Source organism: Pseudorasbora parva, chromosome 3 (assembly GCF_024679245.1).
Source record: "Pseudorasbora parva isolate DD20220531a chromosome 3, ASM2467924v1, whole genome shotgun sequence".
Classification (NCBI taxonomy): Eukaryota; Metazoa; Chordata; class Actinopteri; order Cypriniformes; family Gobionidae; genus Pseudorasbora; species Pseudorasbora parva.
This window is the reverse complement of record NC_090174.1, coordinates 3,095,850-3,114,601: the sequence shown is the minus strand read 5'-3', so window position 1 is coordinate 3,114,601 and position 18,752 is coordinate 3,095,850. Positions and strand designations below refer to the sequence as shown.

At 39.1% G+C, this 18,752-nt stretch overlaps 1 protein-coding gene across 1 annotated transcript in view; it reads right to left on the bottom strand.

Moving 5' to 3' along the window:
• Window positions 1-18,752, bottom strand: part of LOC137070425 (astrotactin-2-like) — a 620,747-nt gene that overhangs the window by 496,504 nt on the left and 105,491 nt on the right. The window contains exon 2 of the mRNA XM_067437549.1: window positions 15,437-15,624. Within this exon, the coding sequence (XP_067293650.1) occupies window positions 15,437-15,624 (188 nt within the window). The remainder of the gene's footprint in view (window positions 1-15,436; window positions 15,625-18,752) is intronic.

Sequence of the window (18,752 nt, the reverse complement as noted above, 5' to 3'; positions counted from 1 at the left end):
ACTTTTGACCGGTAAAGTAGGTCAATAGAACATTAATGGCCACCAGTATGCGACCAGATACATGCAAACACTATTGCATATGCATGAGCAATAGTAATAGTGATGCCTTGCTTAGCAAACACCCCTAAATGTGTGGATCATTTAAGGATAGAGTCATTAATAATGTATAGGGTACATTCAGGCGGGTGTTTGAGTAAGGGGTCGCTGGTTCTCAATCTGTATTTCAGTCACGGAGTGTGCCAAATGAAGCCCTGAGGTAGAAGGTAAAACCCAGTGTGAAAACAAATACAGAGGGAGACCACCTCCAGTGGGACACCTGATTCTATAGCCGACGGTTTGATAAGCAGCACACAAGGATAAAAAGGCGAGTCAATGCTGGTCTGTTAGCGCCCTGAAGGCAGTTCCCTGAAACAGACACAACATTTCACATGCAGTGAGAGTATTCTCTCTAAATGATTATGCAAAGGCAAGGGGACGCGTGGAGAATACAGATCCAGCGCCGTGACCCGCCGCGTCCGGTCAGGCAGGAGATCTCTGGGCTGTGATGGGTGCGCAGAAGCTAATGAGCAACAGATGTAAACAACAGCTTCTGCACTTTAAAATGAAATGGGAGATCTCTAATGTAGCTAAGTTAAAACAAGACAGAGGCTGACAAACAAATGGATTACAGATGTATGCAGATCCCTTTGGGTTCAGCAGGCCGTGCATTAAAATGCTCAATGTTCATCTGAAGAAAACACCAGTGGTGCTTGTCCATGCAACACTTGGTGGTTAGCAGGGCGTTGCTCTGTTGCAAACGCAGAGGTTGCTAATTAGTTTCTTACTGGTCCAATGGCAAATATTATGGGGCCAGACTATGGGAACAGTTACCATGAATTCAAAATTGGCATTTCTAAAATTATTGCAGTCTTTATTATACATGATTTATCAATGCACATCATTGTTTTAAATGCATGTGTCTCGTAATCTTTTATCAAAATATCGTCCCCTCCCTCTAGCAGCGACATCTCTTCCCTGATGACATGTTTACTGGTGCGAGGACGGGACAATAATCCATCCTCTCCAGCAACCCGTCAACTTGGCAATGGCAAACAACAACAATCCAAAGATCTGTTCAGTTCCTGATGGACAAAATCAAGTGCCGTACATATGGATATACAACATAATAGGGAATATATAACATAATAAAATACTTTAAAAGCCTAAAACAAACAAAAAAGAAAAAAAATTAGGGGCATTTTCATAACAAATGTTCAATTATTTAAATAAAAAAATAATTCCTTTTTCTTAGTTTTGGTATTTTCTGATTTTGCGGCGGTTTAACTCGAAAAACACATCTAAGGTCGTCTTTTTGCTCTGCCTGTGTTGTATAATATGTAGTTGTGTTGTAATACATATTTAGCTTTTTAAAACAAACCAATGAATTCATTAATCATCTTTCTTAGAGGGTTTTGAGACACACTGGACGTTATCCTTTAGTTAACTTTAATGTTTTTATAGTCCAGGCAGTGGACGAGTCACCGAAACGATTACTGACCCCTCATTAAACCGCATTCATTCTTTATTTAATTGTATATGTGCAATATTCAGTGTTGGGAGTAACGCATTACAAAAGTAATATATTAAAGTAACTTATTACTTTTTGATGTAACGCAATAGTGTAAGGCATTACTAATGGATTTTCAGTAATATTTTACTCAGTACATTTTCAGTAACGCTTGCGTAATCTATAAGTAACAGTAATCTATAATATATTACAGTTTGGAAGTAAGTTGCACAACACTGGCAATATTACACATATGATATGTGATCTATTATGATTGTTTCCAGGATAATGACAGTATGCCACCTTCAGTGTATCATCATGATATGTAAGCTCCTGTATTATTAATCATTCTGCAGTCAGGTGCAACATTATGCAGATATGTTTGATGACTGCATATTGCTGAAGATAAGTATGATCAAGACACTGCAACTCGTTAGATCCACACATTTCCAGAGTGCAATCCGAACACCTTGTTAAACTCTCTTATTTCTTTTCCCAGTAAACATCTCCGTAATCTCTCTACACCTGTGTGTACACACTGCGCGACTTCAAACTCATTATCTGAGTGTACCGCGGTGAGACTGTAACCTATAGAGCGATCATTATCCCGGCACGCATGTGCTCGCGCAACGTGACTGGCACGTATGCTAATTTAACGAGAGCCTCCCTCTGTTATTTCCTCATTTAAATATGCCCAACACAAAATCTGCTAGCGCTAACACATTCCTTTTGCAATGCGACGTGCGATAACTTTAAACCCAGCTTGTAGACGCTGATAAAGCTATCAACATGTTTATGTTTCAACGGCATGCTCGGTGAGATTAAGAGATAACAATTCCATTAAGAAAACACTTCCATTTAGATAAGAATATTGCCATATCAATGCGAAAGAGGATGATGATGTTCAACAGATACAAAGTGAGAGTGTAAGAGCCTGTGCACGCTGACACTTCTCTTAATTAACAGATTTGGCTATCTTAGCATTTTCCATCTTACAGCATTTGCAAAAGGAAGCTTTATGTTTCAGCATCACAATGTCCCGGTGCTCAAATCGAGGTCCATGAAGAAAGGATTTAATGAAACTGGTGTGGAAGAACTTGACCTGCATGATGCTTCTGTGTCTGAATGGGAGCAAATCCCCATAGCCATGCTTTGACATGTGGGAAAAGCCAGACGGGGGGAAGCTGTGTATGTGTGTGTGTGTGTGTGTGTGTGTGTGTGTGTGTGTGTGTGTGTGTGTGTGTGTGTGTGTGTGTGTGTGTGTGTGTGTGTGTGTGTGTGTGTGTGTGTGTGTGCGAGCCTGTTTATGTGGTTTATGAGGACACAAATTTGTATAACTACATGGGTATTACACTGGTATTATGAGATCATTGTGGTTTATGAGGGCATTTCAAATGTCCTCATATTTCAAATAGCTTTAAAAACACACTAAATTATGTTTTTTTGAGAAAGTAAAAATGCAGAATGTTTCCTGTGATGGGTAGGTTTAGGGGCAGGGGCAGTGTAGGGGGACAGAAAATACGGTTGGTACGGTATAAAAACCATTACGCCTATGGAGAGTCCCTGTAAACCACATAGACCAACAGGTGTCAGAATGGCCAATCAAAGTCCAGACCTGAATCCAATCGAGAATCTGTGGAAAGAACTGAAAACTGTTCACAAACGCTCTCCATCCAAACCTCACTGAGCTGTTCTACAAGAAGGAATGGGCAAAAATTTCAGACCTCGATGTGCAAAACTGATAGAGACATACCCCAGCGACTTACAGCTGTAATCGCAGCAAAAGGTGGCGCTACAAAGTATTAACTTAAGGGGGGCGAATAATTTTGCACGCCCAATTTTTCATTTTTGATTAGTTAAAAAAGTTTGAAATATCCAATAAGTGTTTTTCCACTTCATGATTGTGTCCCACTTGTTGTTGATTCTTCACAAAAAATTACAGTTTCATATCATTATGTTTGAAGCCTAAAATGTGGCAAAAGGTCGCAAAGTTCAAGGGGGTTGAATACTTTCACAAGGCACTCTATCTATCTATCTATCTATCTATCTATCTATCTATCTATCTATCTATCTATCTATCTATCTATCTATCTATCTATCTATCTATCTATCTATCTATCTATCTATCTATCTATCTATCTATCTATCTATCTATCTATCTATCTATCTATCTATCTATCTATCTATCTATCTATCTATCTATCTATCTATCTATCTATCTATCTATCTGAAAGACAGCATGGCTGTAAAAGCCCAATGGGAGTGAGGACAGGCTGATAATTTTCTATAAATGTTAACTATCGTTCATTATCGTGCATTTCTCTAATGTGTGTTCCTCTAATCTTACTATGAAATGCAACATTCTTTATATTGGTCAACTGCAAGAGGACTCAGCAATCTACATCTGCTGCACATATAAAGAATTTTTTTTTTTTTTTTTCACTATATTTTCATGCAGGACGATCATCCATGTGACTATTAAAGGTAACGGGGCTTGTAGGGTCTCGTAAATTGGCCTTTATTAGCTGCTCACTGGAGTAACAAACATCTGCGCGTGATCACTCTGTGCCACACAGAAATCAATAAAGCATATGAAACCTGAAGGCTCTCATTCTCTCGTGACCGCCCTTTAGCCTGAACGCTTCATAAAATGAGCTGATCAAAGAAAACCTCAAGCAGATTTGTAGTTTTACGCCACACACTGCTTTTAGTGTAATTTGCTAATAATACTGGAGCCGCTGTCAGAGAAACAATGACCACGATGAGGCATGGATATAAAACATTTACACAACGATGAGAAAATCATGACAAAATGTAGATCAAAGCTATTCTAGAAGACTGACTTCCTTTCATTTATTCACAGTAAAAACATGCAAAACTTCTAAGGCTGAAAAAGGACTTGAGCTTGAGACTTCACTGGAAATGCTCCAAAAGCCAAACTCATTATCTAACATTAGTGTGTTATCTTTACTCTCCTGTTTAAAGCATCGGATTGTGTGTTATATTACCTTTGATTTGCACTGCCCATGTGTAGCACTAGGAGTCTCAGGGAGACATTAGTTTATTCTTCTGTACATATAGATCCCTGATGACAAGAAAGCTCTTTAAAGCCGTTCTATAAATAACATTATTTGGTATATTTGGTTTCACGCAATGTGTTTACATGGTTTTAGGTTTAAAAAAGTCACTATTTTACACTTACTGTACACTAGAGTTGCTCCTCTATGCCCATTATTTGTGAACGATACAAAGCTCATCGTTCTGAAACACGTGGTGTGCTCTGATTGGCCAGCGATCCAGTGAATTGTGATTGGCCTGAATACCTTGTGTGACGGAAATGTCAAGGTCCTTACCATATTTGGAGCATCAGCTCTCAGAGCAAAGCAATACTGACAGTCCATAAGGTCAGCCATACCAAACAACTGGACCAGAACGTTTGCATTTGTAGAAACGACAAAGACATAAAAACGTTCTGTGCTCTCACAGGTGCTAGAAACTGTCCTCCAGAAAATGTGCAGCACACCGTTGAATATTTGGGACTATTCATGAGTTGGAGCTGGCCTGACATGTTTTTTACATGTGCGCATTCCTAATGCCCATAGTTGTATGCCCTGACTCTTTCACCGTGCTGGACATACGGGCACTGGGCATGCGCACATCAATATTGTGTCATTTTATTACCGTATTTGCATTATCAGTTCAATTTCTTGAAACGATGAGAAAGAAAAGATTGTATTGGGAAAGCTCTGGCTTCGTGTGGACGGGGCCTTAGTGTTCAGTTGTCCCTCAGGGTTTGTCAGTTCTCATTCCTGTATACTGGTTTGTCATTAAAAGTTCAGAGTTCTCCTTCGCCTTTGTGAGTTTACTAGTTTTGTAACCGTATGAGTTAGCACATTTTATTCTACCATTTTGTTAAATGTCTGTTAACATTTTATATGGAAAAATTACAAAACACATGCATTGGCGCAAAAAAACATTTTGGAGGTGAGAGTAAGAGAAGAAAACTTTATAGAGTCAACATATAATACACTCATTTCATCGTGAAATGCTGACATGAGTGTGATAACTGAGGGAGTGTGTGATTTACCTGCAGCAATGCTAACTGCCCATTTCACAGTGTGAGTTCTCAACTGGCTTAAATACAGACCTAACAAAACACTGATTTGTGCACTTTTTACTGTTCCTGTCCCTGTTATTTTTTTTTTATTTATTCTTTTTTTTTTAAATAGGCCATTAGTCTGAATTTAGTTTTACTGTATGGTTTAACAAGTGTTACCTTGCCAAAGCGTTGACAGAGCTCTTTGATTTAATAATGTTGCTGAGCGCTCCAATTTTTCTTTTAAATGAATTGAAGTACTCTGATCTAATGGCACACAGGAATCGTCAGACTGACAGTACTCTCAACAGTGTGGGAGCGGCAGTAACATGCCAGGGTGGTCATGACACCCTTTACACACAACAAATGTAGTGCCGCATACACACTTAGTGTCCCAAATGTTGCTCTCAAGACTATGCAACTTCTTTCAAAATAATTTCAACATCTCACCTAGCCTGGACGCCAGCCGAACTTAGCCCCGCCCACAATATTTTTAGGTCGGGCAGCTCGGTCTGGCATTGCTCCATAGAGGAGTTATTATCCCCGAACAGAAACTGTTCAGACCAATGAAATCATCACCATTGCGGGCTGTAGACGATGATGGACAGATGATCAACAGTAACGTAATCATCACGTCATCAAAGGGGCTTGGATTATATTTGTTTGAATCCTAAACGGAGAGCTTGCTTGTGTATGCATTCACCTTCACAAGTTCTCTCAGAAATGATGGTCATGTTGGTTAAGTACTCTGTGTATCATTAAATTATGTTATTTTTTTAGAACACCGGCAAAGATCGTGTATTCCAGCCTGATTTCACCTCGCGTGCAGACAGGGTTGCCAAGTTTTTACAACAAAACCCGCCAACTACTAGCCCTAAACAATAGCTTCTCGGGGGGTTCTCCAGGGGTAAAATGTGTGTTATTCTGGTAAGGTTGCCTGCTAAATTTTGCATTCATGGGTCTATATATCACATAATAGTCGCTTCAACCCGCGGACATAGAAAACAACCCGCGGAAAAAACACGGACTTGACAACACAGTGCAGTTGAGCTCTGTTGACATTTGACAATGCGTCGCTTAGTTGCTCTGATTGGTTGTCGGTCTGTCCAATTGATGTCTTTCCTGGTTGGGTTGAAACACACCCCATAATCACAGCCCAATGGAGCATCAGACTCATATTCTGACTAGAGCTGAGTATGACCACGTCAGGCTACATCTCACCAACCCCAAACATTTGAATAGTAGTGTAGGTAGAGATTAAGATTTTGTATAATTGTCTTACAGAAGGGATATTAAGGGAAAAGATAACGGCAAAATGCACGTCAATAATAATAATGAAAAAAAATAAAAAATAAAATAAAAATAAAATAAATATATTATATATATTATAATAATAGTAATGAAAAAATAAATAAATAAATAAAATAAATTATAGTTATTAGGCTATATATTATATATATATATATATTATATATATATATATATATATATATATATATATATATATATATATATATATATATATATATATATATATATATATATAGCCTAATAAAAAACATCCTTTATTGCAATTATGTTTTGTTTATATGTTTAAATGAATGCATTATTAGCTAACTGTGCATTTCTGAAATGCATAACTTGGACACAGTCTCCTCTGATAACATATCACTGTAAAAGTTAATGCAGATGCAGGAACTTTCTGTAAAGCTGCTTTGAAATGATACGTATTCTGAAAAGCGCTACAGAAATAAATGTGAATTTAACTGAAGTGAACAACAACAACAAAACATGCAGGTGTGTCAGAATCATTGGCCATAAACATTTACTGACCATCAGTTTTGATAAATAATCCTGCAAAACCGCACCCTGAATCGTTCAGCCCAGTCATCTTTCATCTTCAGAACGAGAGGATCAAACCTGAGATAACGAACGAGTGAGCGTGAACAGAGGGTGAGCGACAGCTCGCTGGCGGAAGTGCACAGCTCAACGCCTTCAGGCTGTCACTTCCTTGACAGAATTACAGTTAATGATGCTCATAGAAAATGCCAGCACGCCGCTGGCCGCTCACACACACCGACAGATACACCTTGTTTTCCCATGAAGAGGAAAACATGCTTCTCTCTGCGGCTGCTCACTTTTATCCGCTCTAGTTCTGTTCTCCTGCGTCTGAATGATATCAGTCTCTCACACAAAAGTGTCAATGTGTGTGACTCTGGAGGCGGATTGAGGAGAGATGTGCAGGTGTGTGTGTGTGTGTGTGTGTGTGTGTGTGTTATGTCTTGTGGAAAACACACTCCACTGGAGATGATGTGTCTTACAGCAGATGTGTATTGTTGTTCGGGGACTTATTTTATATCTCACTATTGACCTTTACCGTTAAAGATCAACTTCTACAATAGATAATATACTGAAAACGTGTTCTTACAGTAATTTCACAGAAAAAAAAAACAAAAAAAAAACCCTCATATGTTTATCACAGTTGCATCTTGTTACTGAAATCACATTTGAGAACCAGAACTGAAAACCAGTTTCTGAAATTTTACATTATTCAGTTATCAAATTATCTGCCGTCAGATATTATGCTTATTATTTCACACACCTCAAGACAAATGTATGCTTTTTTGGTTTTCTCAACAACAACAAAAAAAAATCTTTGCAGAACTTCTTTTCTCAGCTCATATCTCACAACTCAAAGTAAAAAAGTCAGATTTGCAGGATATACTGTATACACAATTCTCAGAAATTATGTATTTGTGAGAAATAAACTTATTTTATTAACGGTGGAAAAGATATAAACGTTGTTTTACTTAGCAATTGTGACACATTTTCTCAGAATTGTGTGAACATTTTTCCAAAATATGTATGTATATTTCATCTGAATTATGAGAATTGTGGGATATAAACCTGCATTTTTTTTTTCTTCATAACTAAAAAAAAAAATTATGTATTTTATTCCGTACCATGTAATGCCAATGATTCACCTGTTGAACAGAGAGAGTGTGTGACATAACCTGCTTCTTCCATGATCACTACACACACATCAATTTTATTCATGAAACGACCAAAACTCAGCTCAGAGCAGAGCAGTAATGAGCTTTACAGCAGCAGCGCTCTGGTTATCGATGCAGCATCAGAGCAGCGCGGATGACAAGCGTCTGTTTCTCTGCTGGAGAGAGAGAGAGAGAGAGAGAGAGAGAGAGAGAGAGAGAGAGAGAGAGAGAGAGAGAGAGAGAGAGAGAGAGAGAGAGAGAGAGAGAGAGAGAGACTGCTGTCCCTAGATATTAAAAGTCATTTTGGAAAAATCAATCAAATTGTCATGTGTATCCTGTTGTTTATGTCTTTGAGTTTCTCTGTTTCTTTTGCTACGTGGCTTTTGAAAGAATCAAACTGATACGGAGACGTGCATTTGGAGAAAATTACCCTTTTTAAGTCATAATGTGTTGCAGTAGCAATGTAATAAATGCTCACAATCTAAACGTTTTCTAAAAATGTAATACAAACCTAATGTCACTAATGTAGTTACGCTTTCTTACATTCTGACAAATGTTTTACATTATGAACTCACCAAGAGCATTGGCATATTGTAATATTGCTCTTGAATATCTTAAAAAGTGGAGTTAAAATCAGTTAAATTAAAATTAATACGTTAAAATTAAAGAGCCAATCACATTACTTTCCACTTGGACCACAACACTACACAAAAAAGGCGCCTTTTGATAGATAGTCTGTGAGAAAAAATGGATGTATTTGGTTGTACTTGCGATTGCAATCATTCTCATTCCCGGTGTTTTAAATGAATGCAATTGGCTAGCGTCAATACATGACGTCACCCATTAAACGTAAAGGAGAAGTGCTAATGCTGACGCCCTGTGTGAATGCAGCATTCATTCATCTTCAGAACGCAAATGAAGATATTTTTGATGAAATCTGAGACCTCTGTTAATAACAATTTTCATTTTTGGGTGAACAGTTGGAACCGTCTTCAAATTGGCTGAGATCCAATGACGGCAAAGGTCATAACATATAATTTTCATCTTTTCATGTCATCAGAACTGCCAGTGACCCTCTTTCCCTATGGATGTGACTTTGGCATCCCGCATAATGCCATAATTCATTTGAGCCAATGGATTTGAACAAGTGTGTTGAACTTATAGGTTTGACAGTGTATGGCCTACATGTGTAAGAAAAGAGAAAATGTTTTCTGATTGAGGAGAGGAGAAGATGATGTTTATTATTTTGGTTTGCTGCTGATGCAATAAAGGTTCTGCTGTGGGCATTGAGCTGCTTGTCTCTTGCTCATGTACAACTTCTGGATGAAGTTGAGTATTTTTACACTGTAAAAATAAGTGTGATTTACACCATTCCCCTGTCTACTTTAGTAATCTTCTACTGGTAGGCTAGCAGAACAACTTATTACAATTAAATGAGTGAACAGTAGCATTGCAGACACTCTTTATAGACTGCAAATGATGTTTCAGACTCAGTTAAAGCTACATTATCCTTCTAACAAACTGCATGAACAATGCTCTTTAACATTAGCACACTGGTTTGGGGAAAACAGTAATAATTAGGTAAATATTGTCCAAATTAGCTTTGAAAGAGGACACAAAATAATAATGATTAAACAACCCTGAAATATTATTCCATAAAGCAGCACACGTTTTTGTTATTTAAACCTAAAAAGAAGTGTTTGTGCTGCCTTAAATTTGTAAGTTGTTCAACTCAAATATCCAAGTTTTCACAACTACACATTTCGAGATGACTTAACGTACATTTTTAGGGCAGCAGGTTCACTTACTTCAAATTGTCATGTGCATCCTGTTGTTTATGTCTTTGAGTTTCTCTGTTTCTTTTGCTACATGGCTTTTGAAATAATCAAAATGATACGGAGCCGTGCAGAAAATTACGCTTCAAAGTCATAATGTGTTGCAGTAGCAATGTAATAAATGCTCATAATCTAAACGTTTTCTAAAAATATAATACAAGCCTAATGTCACTAATGTAGTTACGCTTTCTTACATTCTGACAATGTTTTACATTATGAACTCACCAAGAGCATTGGCATATTGTAATATTACTCTTGTATAACTTAAAAAGTTAAAATCAGTTAAATTGAAATGAAAGGGTTAGTTCATCAAAAATTTATAATTCATTCCAAACCCATAACACTGCATTCACACGTTACCGTTAGTCTTCATTAACGCTTGACGGGGGGCGTGGCTGAAGGAGGTGCTGATGCGACCGTCATACCGACAACAGCCAATCACATTACTTTCCACTCGGACCACAACACTGCACAAAAAAGGCACCTTTTGATAGATAGTCTGTGAGAAAAAATGGATTTATTTGGTTGTACTTGCAATTGCAATCACTCATTCACCGGTGTTTAAAACGAACGCAATTGGCTAGCGTCTGCTCTAGGGTTAAATAAACGCAATTGGCTAGCGTCTGCTCTAGGGTTAAATGAACGCAATTGGCTAGCGTCTGCTCTAGGGTTAAATGAACGCAATTGGCTAGCGTCTGCTCTAGGGTTAAATAAACGCAATTGGCTAGCGTCTGCTCTAGGGTTAAATGAACGCAATTGGCTAGCGTCTGCTCTAGGGTTAAATAAACGCAATTGGCTAGCGTCTGCTCTAGGGTTAAATAAACACAATTGGCTAGCGTCTGGTCTAGGGTTAAATAAACGCAATTGGCTAGCGTCTGCTCTAGGGTTAAATAAACGCAATTGGCTAGCGTCTGCTCTAGGGTTAAATAAACGCAATTGGCTAGCGTCTGCTCTAGGGTTAAATGAACGCAATTGGCTAGCGTCTGCTCTAGGGTTAAATAAACGCAATTGGCTAGCGTCTGCTCTAGGGTTAAATGAACGCAATTGGCTAGCGTCTGCTCTAGGGTTAAATGAACGCAATTGGCTAGCGTCTGCTCTAGGGTTAAATAAACGCAATTGGCTAGTGTCTGCTCTAGGGTTAAATGAACGCAATTGGCTAGCGTCTGCTCTAGGGTTAAATAAACGCAATTGGCTAGCGTCTGCTCTAGGGTTAAATAAACACAATTGGCTAGCGTCTGGTCTAGGGTTAAATAAACGCAATTGGCTAGCGTCTGCTCTAGGGTTAAATAAACGCAATTGGCTAGCGTCTGCTCTAGGGTTAAATAAACGCAATTGGCTAGCGTCTGCTCTAGGGTTAAATGAACGCAATTGGCTAGCGTCTGCTCTAGGGTTAAATAAACGCAATTGGCTAGCGTCTGCTCTAGGGTTAAATGAACGCAATTGGCTAGCGTCTGCTCTAGGGTTAAATAAACGCAATTGGCTAGCGTCTGCTCTAGGGTTAAATAAACGCAATTGGCTAGCGTCTGCTCTAGGATTAAATGAACGCAATTGGCTAGCGTCTGCTCTAGGGTTAAATAAACGCAATTGGCTAGCGTCTGCTCTAGGGTTAAATGAACGCAATTGGCTAGCGTCTGCTCTAGGGTTAAATAAACGCAATTGGCTAGCGTCTGCTCTAGGGTTAAATGAACACAATTGGCTAGCGTCTGCTCTAGGGTTAAATAAACGCAATTGGCTAGCGTCTGCTCTAGGGTTAAATGAACGCAATTGGCTAGTGTCTGCTCTAGGGTTATATAAACGCAATTGGCTAGCGTCTGGCTAGCGTCTGCTCTAGGGTTAAATAAACGCAATTGGCTAGCGTCTGCTCTAGGGTTAAATGAACGCAATTGGCTAGCGTCTGCTCTAGGGTTAAAAAAACGCAATTGGCTAGCGTCTGCTCTAGGGTTAAATAAACGCAATTGGCTAGTGTCTGCTCTAGGGTTAAATAAACGCAATTGGCTAGCGTCTGCTCTAGGGTTAAATGAACGCAATTGGCTAGCGTCTGCTCTAGGGTTAAATAAACGCAATTGGCTAGCGTCTGCTCTAGGGTTAAATGAACGCAATTGGCTAGCGTCTTCTCTAGGGTTAAATAAACGCAATTGGCTAGCGTCTGCTCTAGGATTAAATGAACGCAATTGGCTAGCGTCTGTTCTAGGGTTAAATAAACGCAATTGGCTAGCGTCTGCTCTAGGGTTAAATAAACGCAATTGGCTAGCGTCTGCTCTAGGGTTAAATAAACGCAATTGGCTAGCGTCTGCTCTAGGGTTAAATAACAAAGTTATTAAGTTTTCACAACTTCACAGTTCAAGATGACTAAACGTACATTTTTAGGGCGTCACGTTCACTTTTTTAAAGCTACACTGTGTAACTTTTTTTGTTTATTCTTAGCTAAAAACACTTAGTTCTTTCAAAAATATATGTGCTCATTAATGTATATTTACTTCTTTCAAGTAATAAAGTATTCTCGTAAGTTTATAATATGCCGTTGAAAATACATACAGGTGAGGGGTTTGAATGCCGGTCGCCATGTTGCTCCTCCATCTTGAAAGTACAGTACCCGAAGAGGGACATACCCGTAAATTCAAGCTTCGCCTTTCGCGTTTAACACACGACGGCACTCATGAACGAGGTCAAACTGGAAGCCATGTTAATCTTGGACTAAATCGGCCACCGTAGGAGTTAAAACGATATCAGAATTGAGAGGAACAGAAACTATTATTCACTGGATGGTCAAATACCTTTACACCGCTAGATGAGGGAAAATATCACACAGTGGAGCTTTAAGAAAACATGTATACAAATATTGTGCTTTCTTTTTTATTTGTATATGAATGCATGCAGTGATTTAACATTACAATTCTGAACACAGAATCAAATGATTATTAAATACTTCAAAATCCAGGCAATATTTCAGTGTGTCATCAACTGTTTTAGGAATTGTGTTTTCAGTGTTTTGCATTGCAGATGTATGCAAAGTGCAATACACTGAAAAAAAGATAGAGATTGGCATCGGATGCAAATAAAGCACTATGACATGAACAGGAGTGCTGTTTCTCCAAATATCAGTACAGCTGTGAAAGCGCAGATGAGAGTGGTAAGTACTGCAGGTGAGCTACAGAGAATTTGCTTATTTACTGACATAAAGTGCAAAATGGGTTAAAAGCATGCTTTTTTTTAGTGGGGCCGGTAAATAATGGCACGAACACAAATGCAAACCTTTGTAAATCACCTAGCAAGATTCATTTAAATACTCTTCTCCCATAAATACTGAGTCTGAAAGGGAAACTGCTAAATATGCATATGCAATAAGATCAGCCGCAAAAATTACCCTGTCCACTAATTTATCACTACATGCCTTTAGTAAATCCTGACAATAGTTTATTAAAACTAAAAGAGGAGCAAGCTGTTGTAAATCTGGCTCATTAGACTGTTTGTTTTTTTTCTTTGCCAATGAAAATAGTTCTAAACAAAGCCAGAGCGGTATCAACCACTGTGCATAAACACAATATTATCAACCAGAGAATGAATGAATCCTGGCTTATGAATATCAAAAGCTGCTTAACTGGATGCTCTCGGAAGGTTAACATCAGTTTGATCCATTTAAGATTCATACATTGTATCTGAATTCAGCATCATCAGCAAACTTTAGTGCGCTTTTTGTTCAAATGGAAGGAAAATAATGAAAATCACAATAAAAGAAAAGCATTACATGACTTCAAACTGCTGTCTCTCTGGCATGGGAGGCTGGTGTACTAACAAGGGGGCTAAAGACTACATTCTCTAGTGTGCCTTTTGTGGTCAGGGGAGTGAGTTTCACATGCACAGCTCTTACTACACTAGGTACACTCACTCCCCTAAACCTCACTACTGTCAGGGTCACGGCACCAAATATAACCAGTCCAATAGGACACAAATGGGAGCCGAGTGCGCTAACAAGGATGCTAAAGTTTACAGTCTCTAGCAGGGTTCTTGTGGCCAGAGAAGTGAGGTTAACATGCACAGATCTTACTAGCTTGCCTCTGTTACAATCATTCCCCTAAACTTCACTCCTATCAGGGTCACGGCACCAAATGTAACCGCTCCTACATGACCCACTCAAGCTAACAAGTATGCTCAAAAACACTCCTAGCGCACCTCTTGAGGCCAGGGAAGTGAGGTTTACACACACAGCTCTTACTAACTTGTCTCCGTTACACTTGCATTACAAAACCATGATTTTTTTATTAGTGTCATTCCCAGTAGTGTGCACCAGTGCATATATGCATAAAATAATTTTCAATTGCAAATGCAAGTGAATTGCTGCATTCTATTCTATTCTATTCTATTCTATTCTATTCTATTCTATTCTATTCTATTCTATTCTATTCTATTCTATTCTATTCTATTCTATTCTATTCTATATGTTGTCTAAATAAAACAAATTTGTGTAATCATTTGCTCATGAATGTCTTTTTAATAATTTGCTCATGTTACAGTGAACCCCACCTATGGGGCATCTTGTCACATTTGACTTCCATTCTTTCGGGATAAATCAAGAAAAAAGTGAACACTGTTTTAATGAAACAAAACCACATCATTGTACTAGACATGTGTGCAATTAATGTGGGAAAAAAATAAATACTCTAAACTCCAAGTGGATTTACACAAACTGAGACAGTTAAAAAACGTTAGGTTGTGCCCCGTACTTCCCTATATGTAAATGTGTGATTTAAAAAAAAAAAAAAAAAAAAAAAAAAAATGTTATTTTGTGTTCGTGTGTGTACTGAATTAAAGTTTTGATTGATTGACTGACTGACTGACTGATTGATTGATTGATTGATTGATTGATTTATTGATTGATTGATTGATTGATTGATTGATTGATATCGTCTTGAAATACAGTCCAAATCCAGACGCCCTCCGAGCCAGCGGAGCCGCAGTCGGTACTCACCATGACCGAGATGTGCAGCAGATGCATGTGTTCGTGCAGGACTCGCGGCGGCTCACGGACGGTGGGCTGAGTGACCTGCGAGAGCTGCTCCGAGCTGCTCATGGACACGTGGAAGTACAGCGTCCCGTTCTCCAGCCACTGCTGCTTCCAGTGCACCTGAGAGATGTCCGCCCCGGTCCCCGACATCTCTGAAAGACACAATAACCGTCACGGTGAGCTAGATTCAATGTTACCGTTCACAACAGCATAATGGTAAAAACACGACTGGTGAAATGGGATTTACAAAATGCAAAAAAAAAAAAAAAATAATAAAGAAGTGTAATGAGCACATCCAGTAAGTAAATAGTTATAATAAATATAATGGCAGTGAAAAATATTTAGTCATTTATTGATTGAAATGTTTTTGAAAGAAATCTCACATGCTCACCAAATTAAATTAGATCAAATTATATATATATATATATATATATATATATATATATATATATATATATATATATATATATATATATGATATCCTAATTTGATGCTCAATTATCAGAAATTATCCCGTTTGATGCTTATTTTTTTGTTGAAAATGTAATACTATTTTCAGGAAACTTTTATTAATAGAAAATACAGTATTTATTTTATTTGAATATTAATGTTCAATTTTGAACAGTTTTCTGAATAAAAATATACATTTATTTCCATTTTATTTTTCTTTGTATTCATCTCAAACTTGTATCACAGTTTCCATAAAAATCTGAAGCCGCATAACTGTGTTCAACATTAAAACTAATGAGAAACATTTCCAATCCTCATATGAGAATGATTAGTGAAGGATCATGTGGCACTGAAGACTGGAGTAATGGTGATAAATTCAGCTTTGATCACAGGAATATATTACACCTTACTCTATATCCACATAGAGAACAGTTCTTTTAAACTGTTAAAATATTTCACAATTTGACAGTGTTTACTATATATAATGTAGGCATATATAGAGTTTTAATGAGGCCTCATCCGTATTGAAGGCTGTGTATGGGTTCGTGTGACTCCACCTGATTCTCCACATGTCCTTTAGACTTTAGTAATCTCTGATGAGAGTTATTTCGACATCCTGAGCAAGCGGTCCATTTTCCTGACTTCAAATATGTTTTTCAGAGCATCAAACGGCAGTAAACGAGCTCCCTTCATACCAGCACTCGTTTGATATCTCTAACGATTCCTGACGTCTTTAAACTAAAGGTGACATTGTCAGATGTACTCCAAACAGAGTCTCCGACTTCAATCGGAATAACCGTATCTCGAACTTTCTGACATCTGACAAGTTTCAAGTGTTTATTAGTTCACTGAAGTCCCAAGAGTTCCTGCCATCACTGATTCAAACAAACTGCAGTCAGTGAGTTTACTTCAAACAAGTTAACACTCTCTCACACAGTCTCACACTCACTCACTCACTCACTCACTCACTCACTCACTCACTCACTCACTCACTCACTCACTCACTCACTCACTCACTCACTCACTCACTCACTCACTCACTCACTCACTCACTCACGCACTCACGCACTCACGCACTCACGCACTCACGCACTCACGCACTCACTCACTCACGCACTCACGCACTCACGCACTCACTCACTCACTCACTCACTCACTCACTCACTCACTCACTCACTCACTCACTCACTCACGCACTCACGCACTCACTCACGCACTCACGCACTCACGCACTCACTCACTCACTCACTCACTCACTCACGCACATCACGCACTCACGCACTCACGCACTCACGCACTCACGCACTCACTCACTCACTCACTCACTCACTCACTCACTCACTCACTCACGCACTCACTCACTCACTCACTCACGCACTCACTCACGCACTCACTCACGCACTCACGCACTCACGCACTCACTCACTCACTCACTCACTCACTCACTCACTCACTCACGCACTCACTCACTCACGCACGCACTCACGCACTCACGCACTCACGCACTCACACACTCACACACTCACACACTCACACACTCACTCACTCACTCACTCACTCACTCACTCACACACTCACACACTCACACACTCACTCACTCACTCACTCACACACTCACACACTCACTCACTCACTCACACACTCACACACACACACACACTCTCTCACACTCACTCACTCACACACACACACACTCTCTCACACACTCTCACACTCACTCACTCACTGACTCACTCACACACTCTCGCTCACTCGCTCACTCGCTCACTCGCTCACTCGCTCACTCGCTCACTCGCTCACACGCTCACACGCTCACACGCTCACACACTCACACACACACACACACACACACACACACACACTCACACACACACACACTCACTCACTCACACACTCACTCACTCACACACTCACTCACTCACACACTCACTCACTCACACACTCACACACTCACACACTCACACACTCACACACTCACACACACACTCACACACTCACTCACACACTCACTCACACACTCACTCACACACTCACTCACACACTCACACACTCACTCACTCACTCACTCACTCACTCACTCACTCACTCACTCACACACTCACACACTCACACACTCACTCACTCACTCACTCACTCACTCACTCACTCACTCACTCACTCACTCACTCACTCACTCACTCACTCACTCACTCACTCACTCACTCACTCACTCACTCACTCACACACTCACACACTCACACACTCACACACTCACACACTCACTCTCACTCACACATACAATAAAGTTACTAAAACTACAATTAAAATGAAAACTAAAAAATGTTAAAATATAAGCCAATTCAAAATATCAATAATAATGGAGAATATTATATTGTACTGAATGTCATAGTTTTGTGTTTTATATACTAAACCATAAAAAAAAAAAGCATTTCATTCTGATTCTTCACACAAAGCTACTGCATGACTTTAGAAGATGATGCACAAGTCACGTGAACCACAGTTCAGTCAGCGCCACTTAAGTCAAAAACACCATAGACTTACGTTTAGTCAACTTTTGATTGGCATATAAAATATTATATACACACATTTGGTATATATTGGTATATATACACACATTTGGCAATATGGTTTTGTTCTTAATTCCCCATTCCTTTTATGAGCTCCATGAAAACCAAAACAGGGAACAACAGCAGATTCTGTTGACAACCTCCCTTTTTTAAACAGAGAGGGCAGCGAAACCCCATTTTAGAACAGAACATGCCTCAATGACAACAGAACGGCACTGATTAAGTTGACCTGCGTTTAAGGAGGAGCTGGGGAGGAGGTGGGT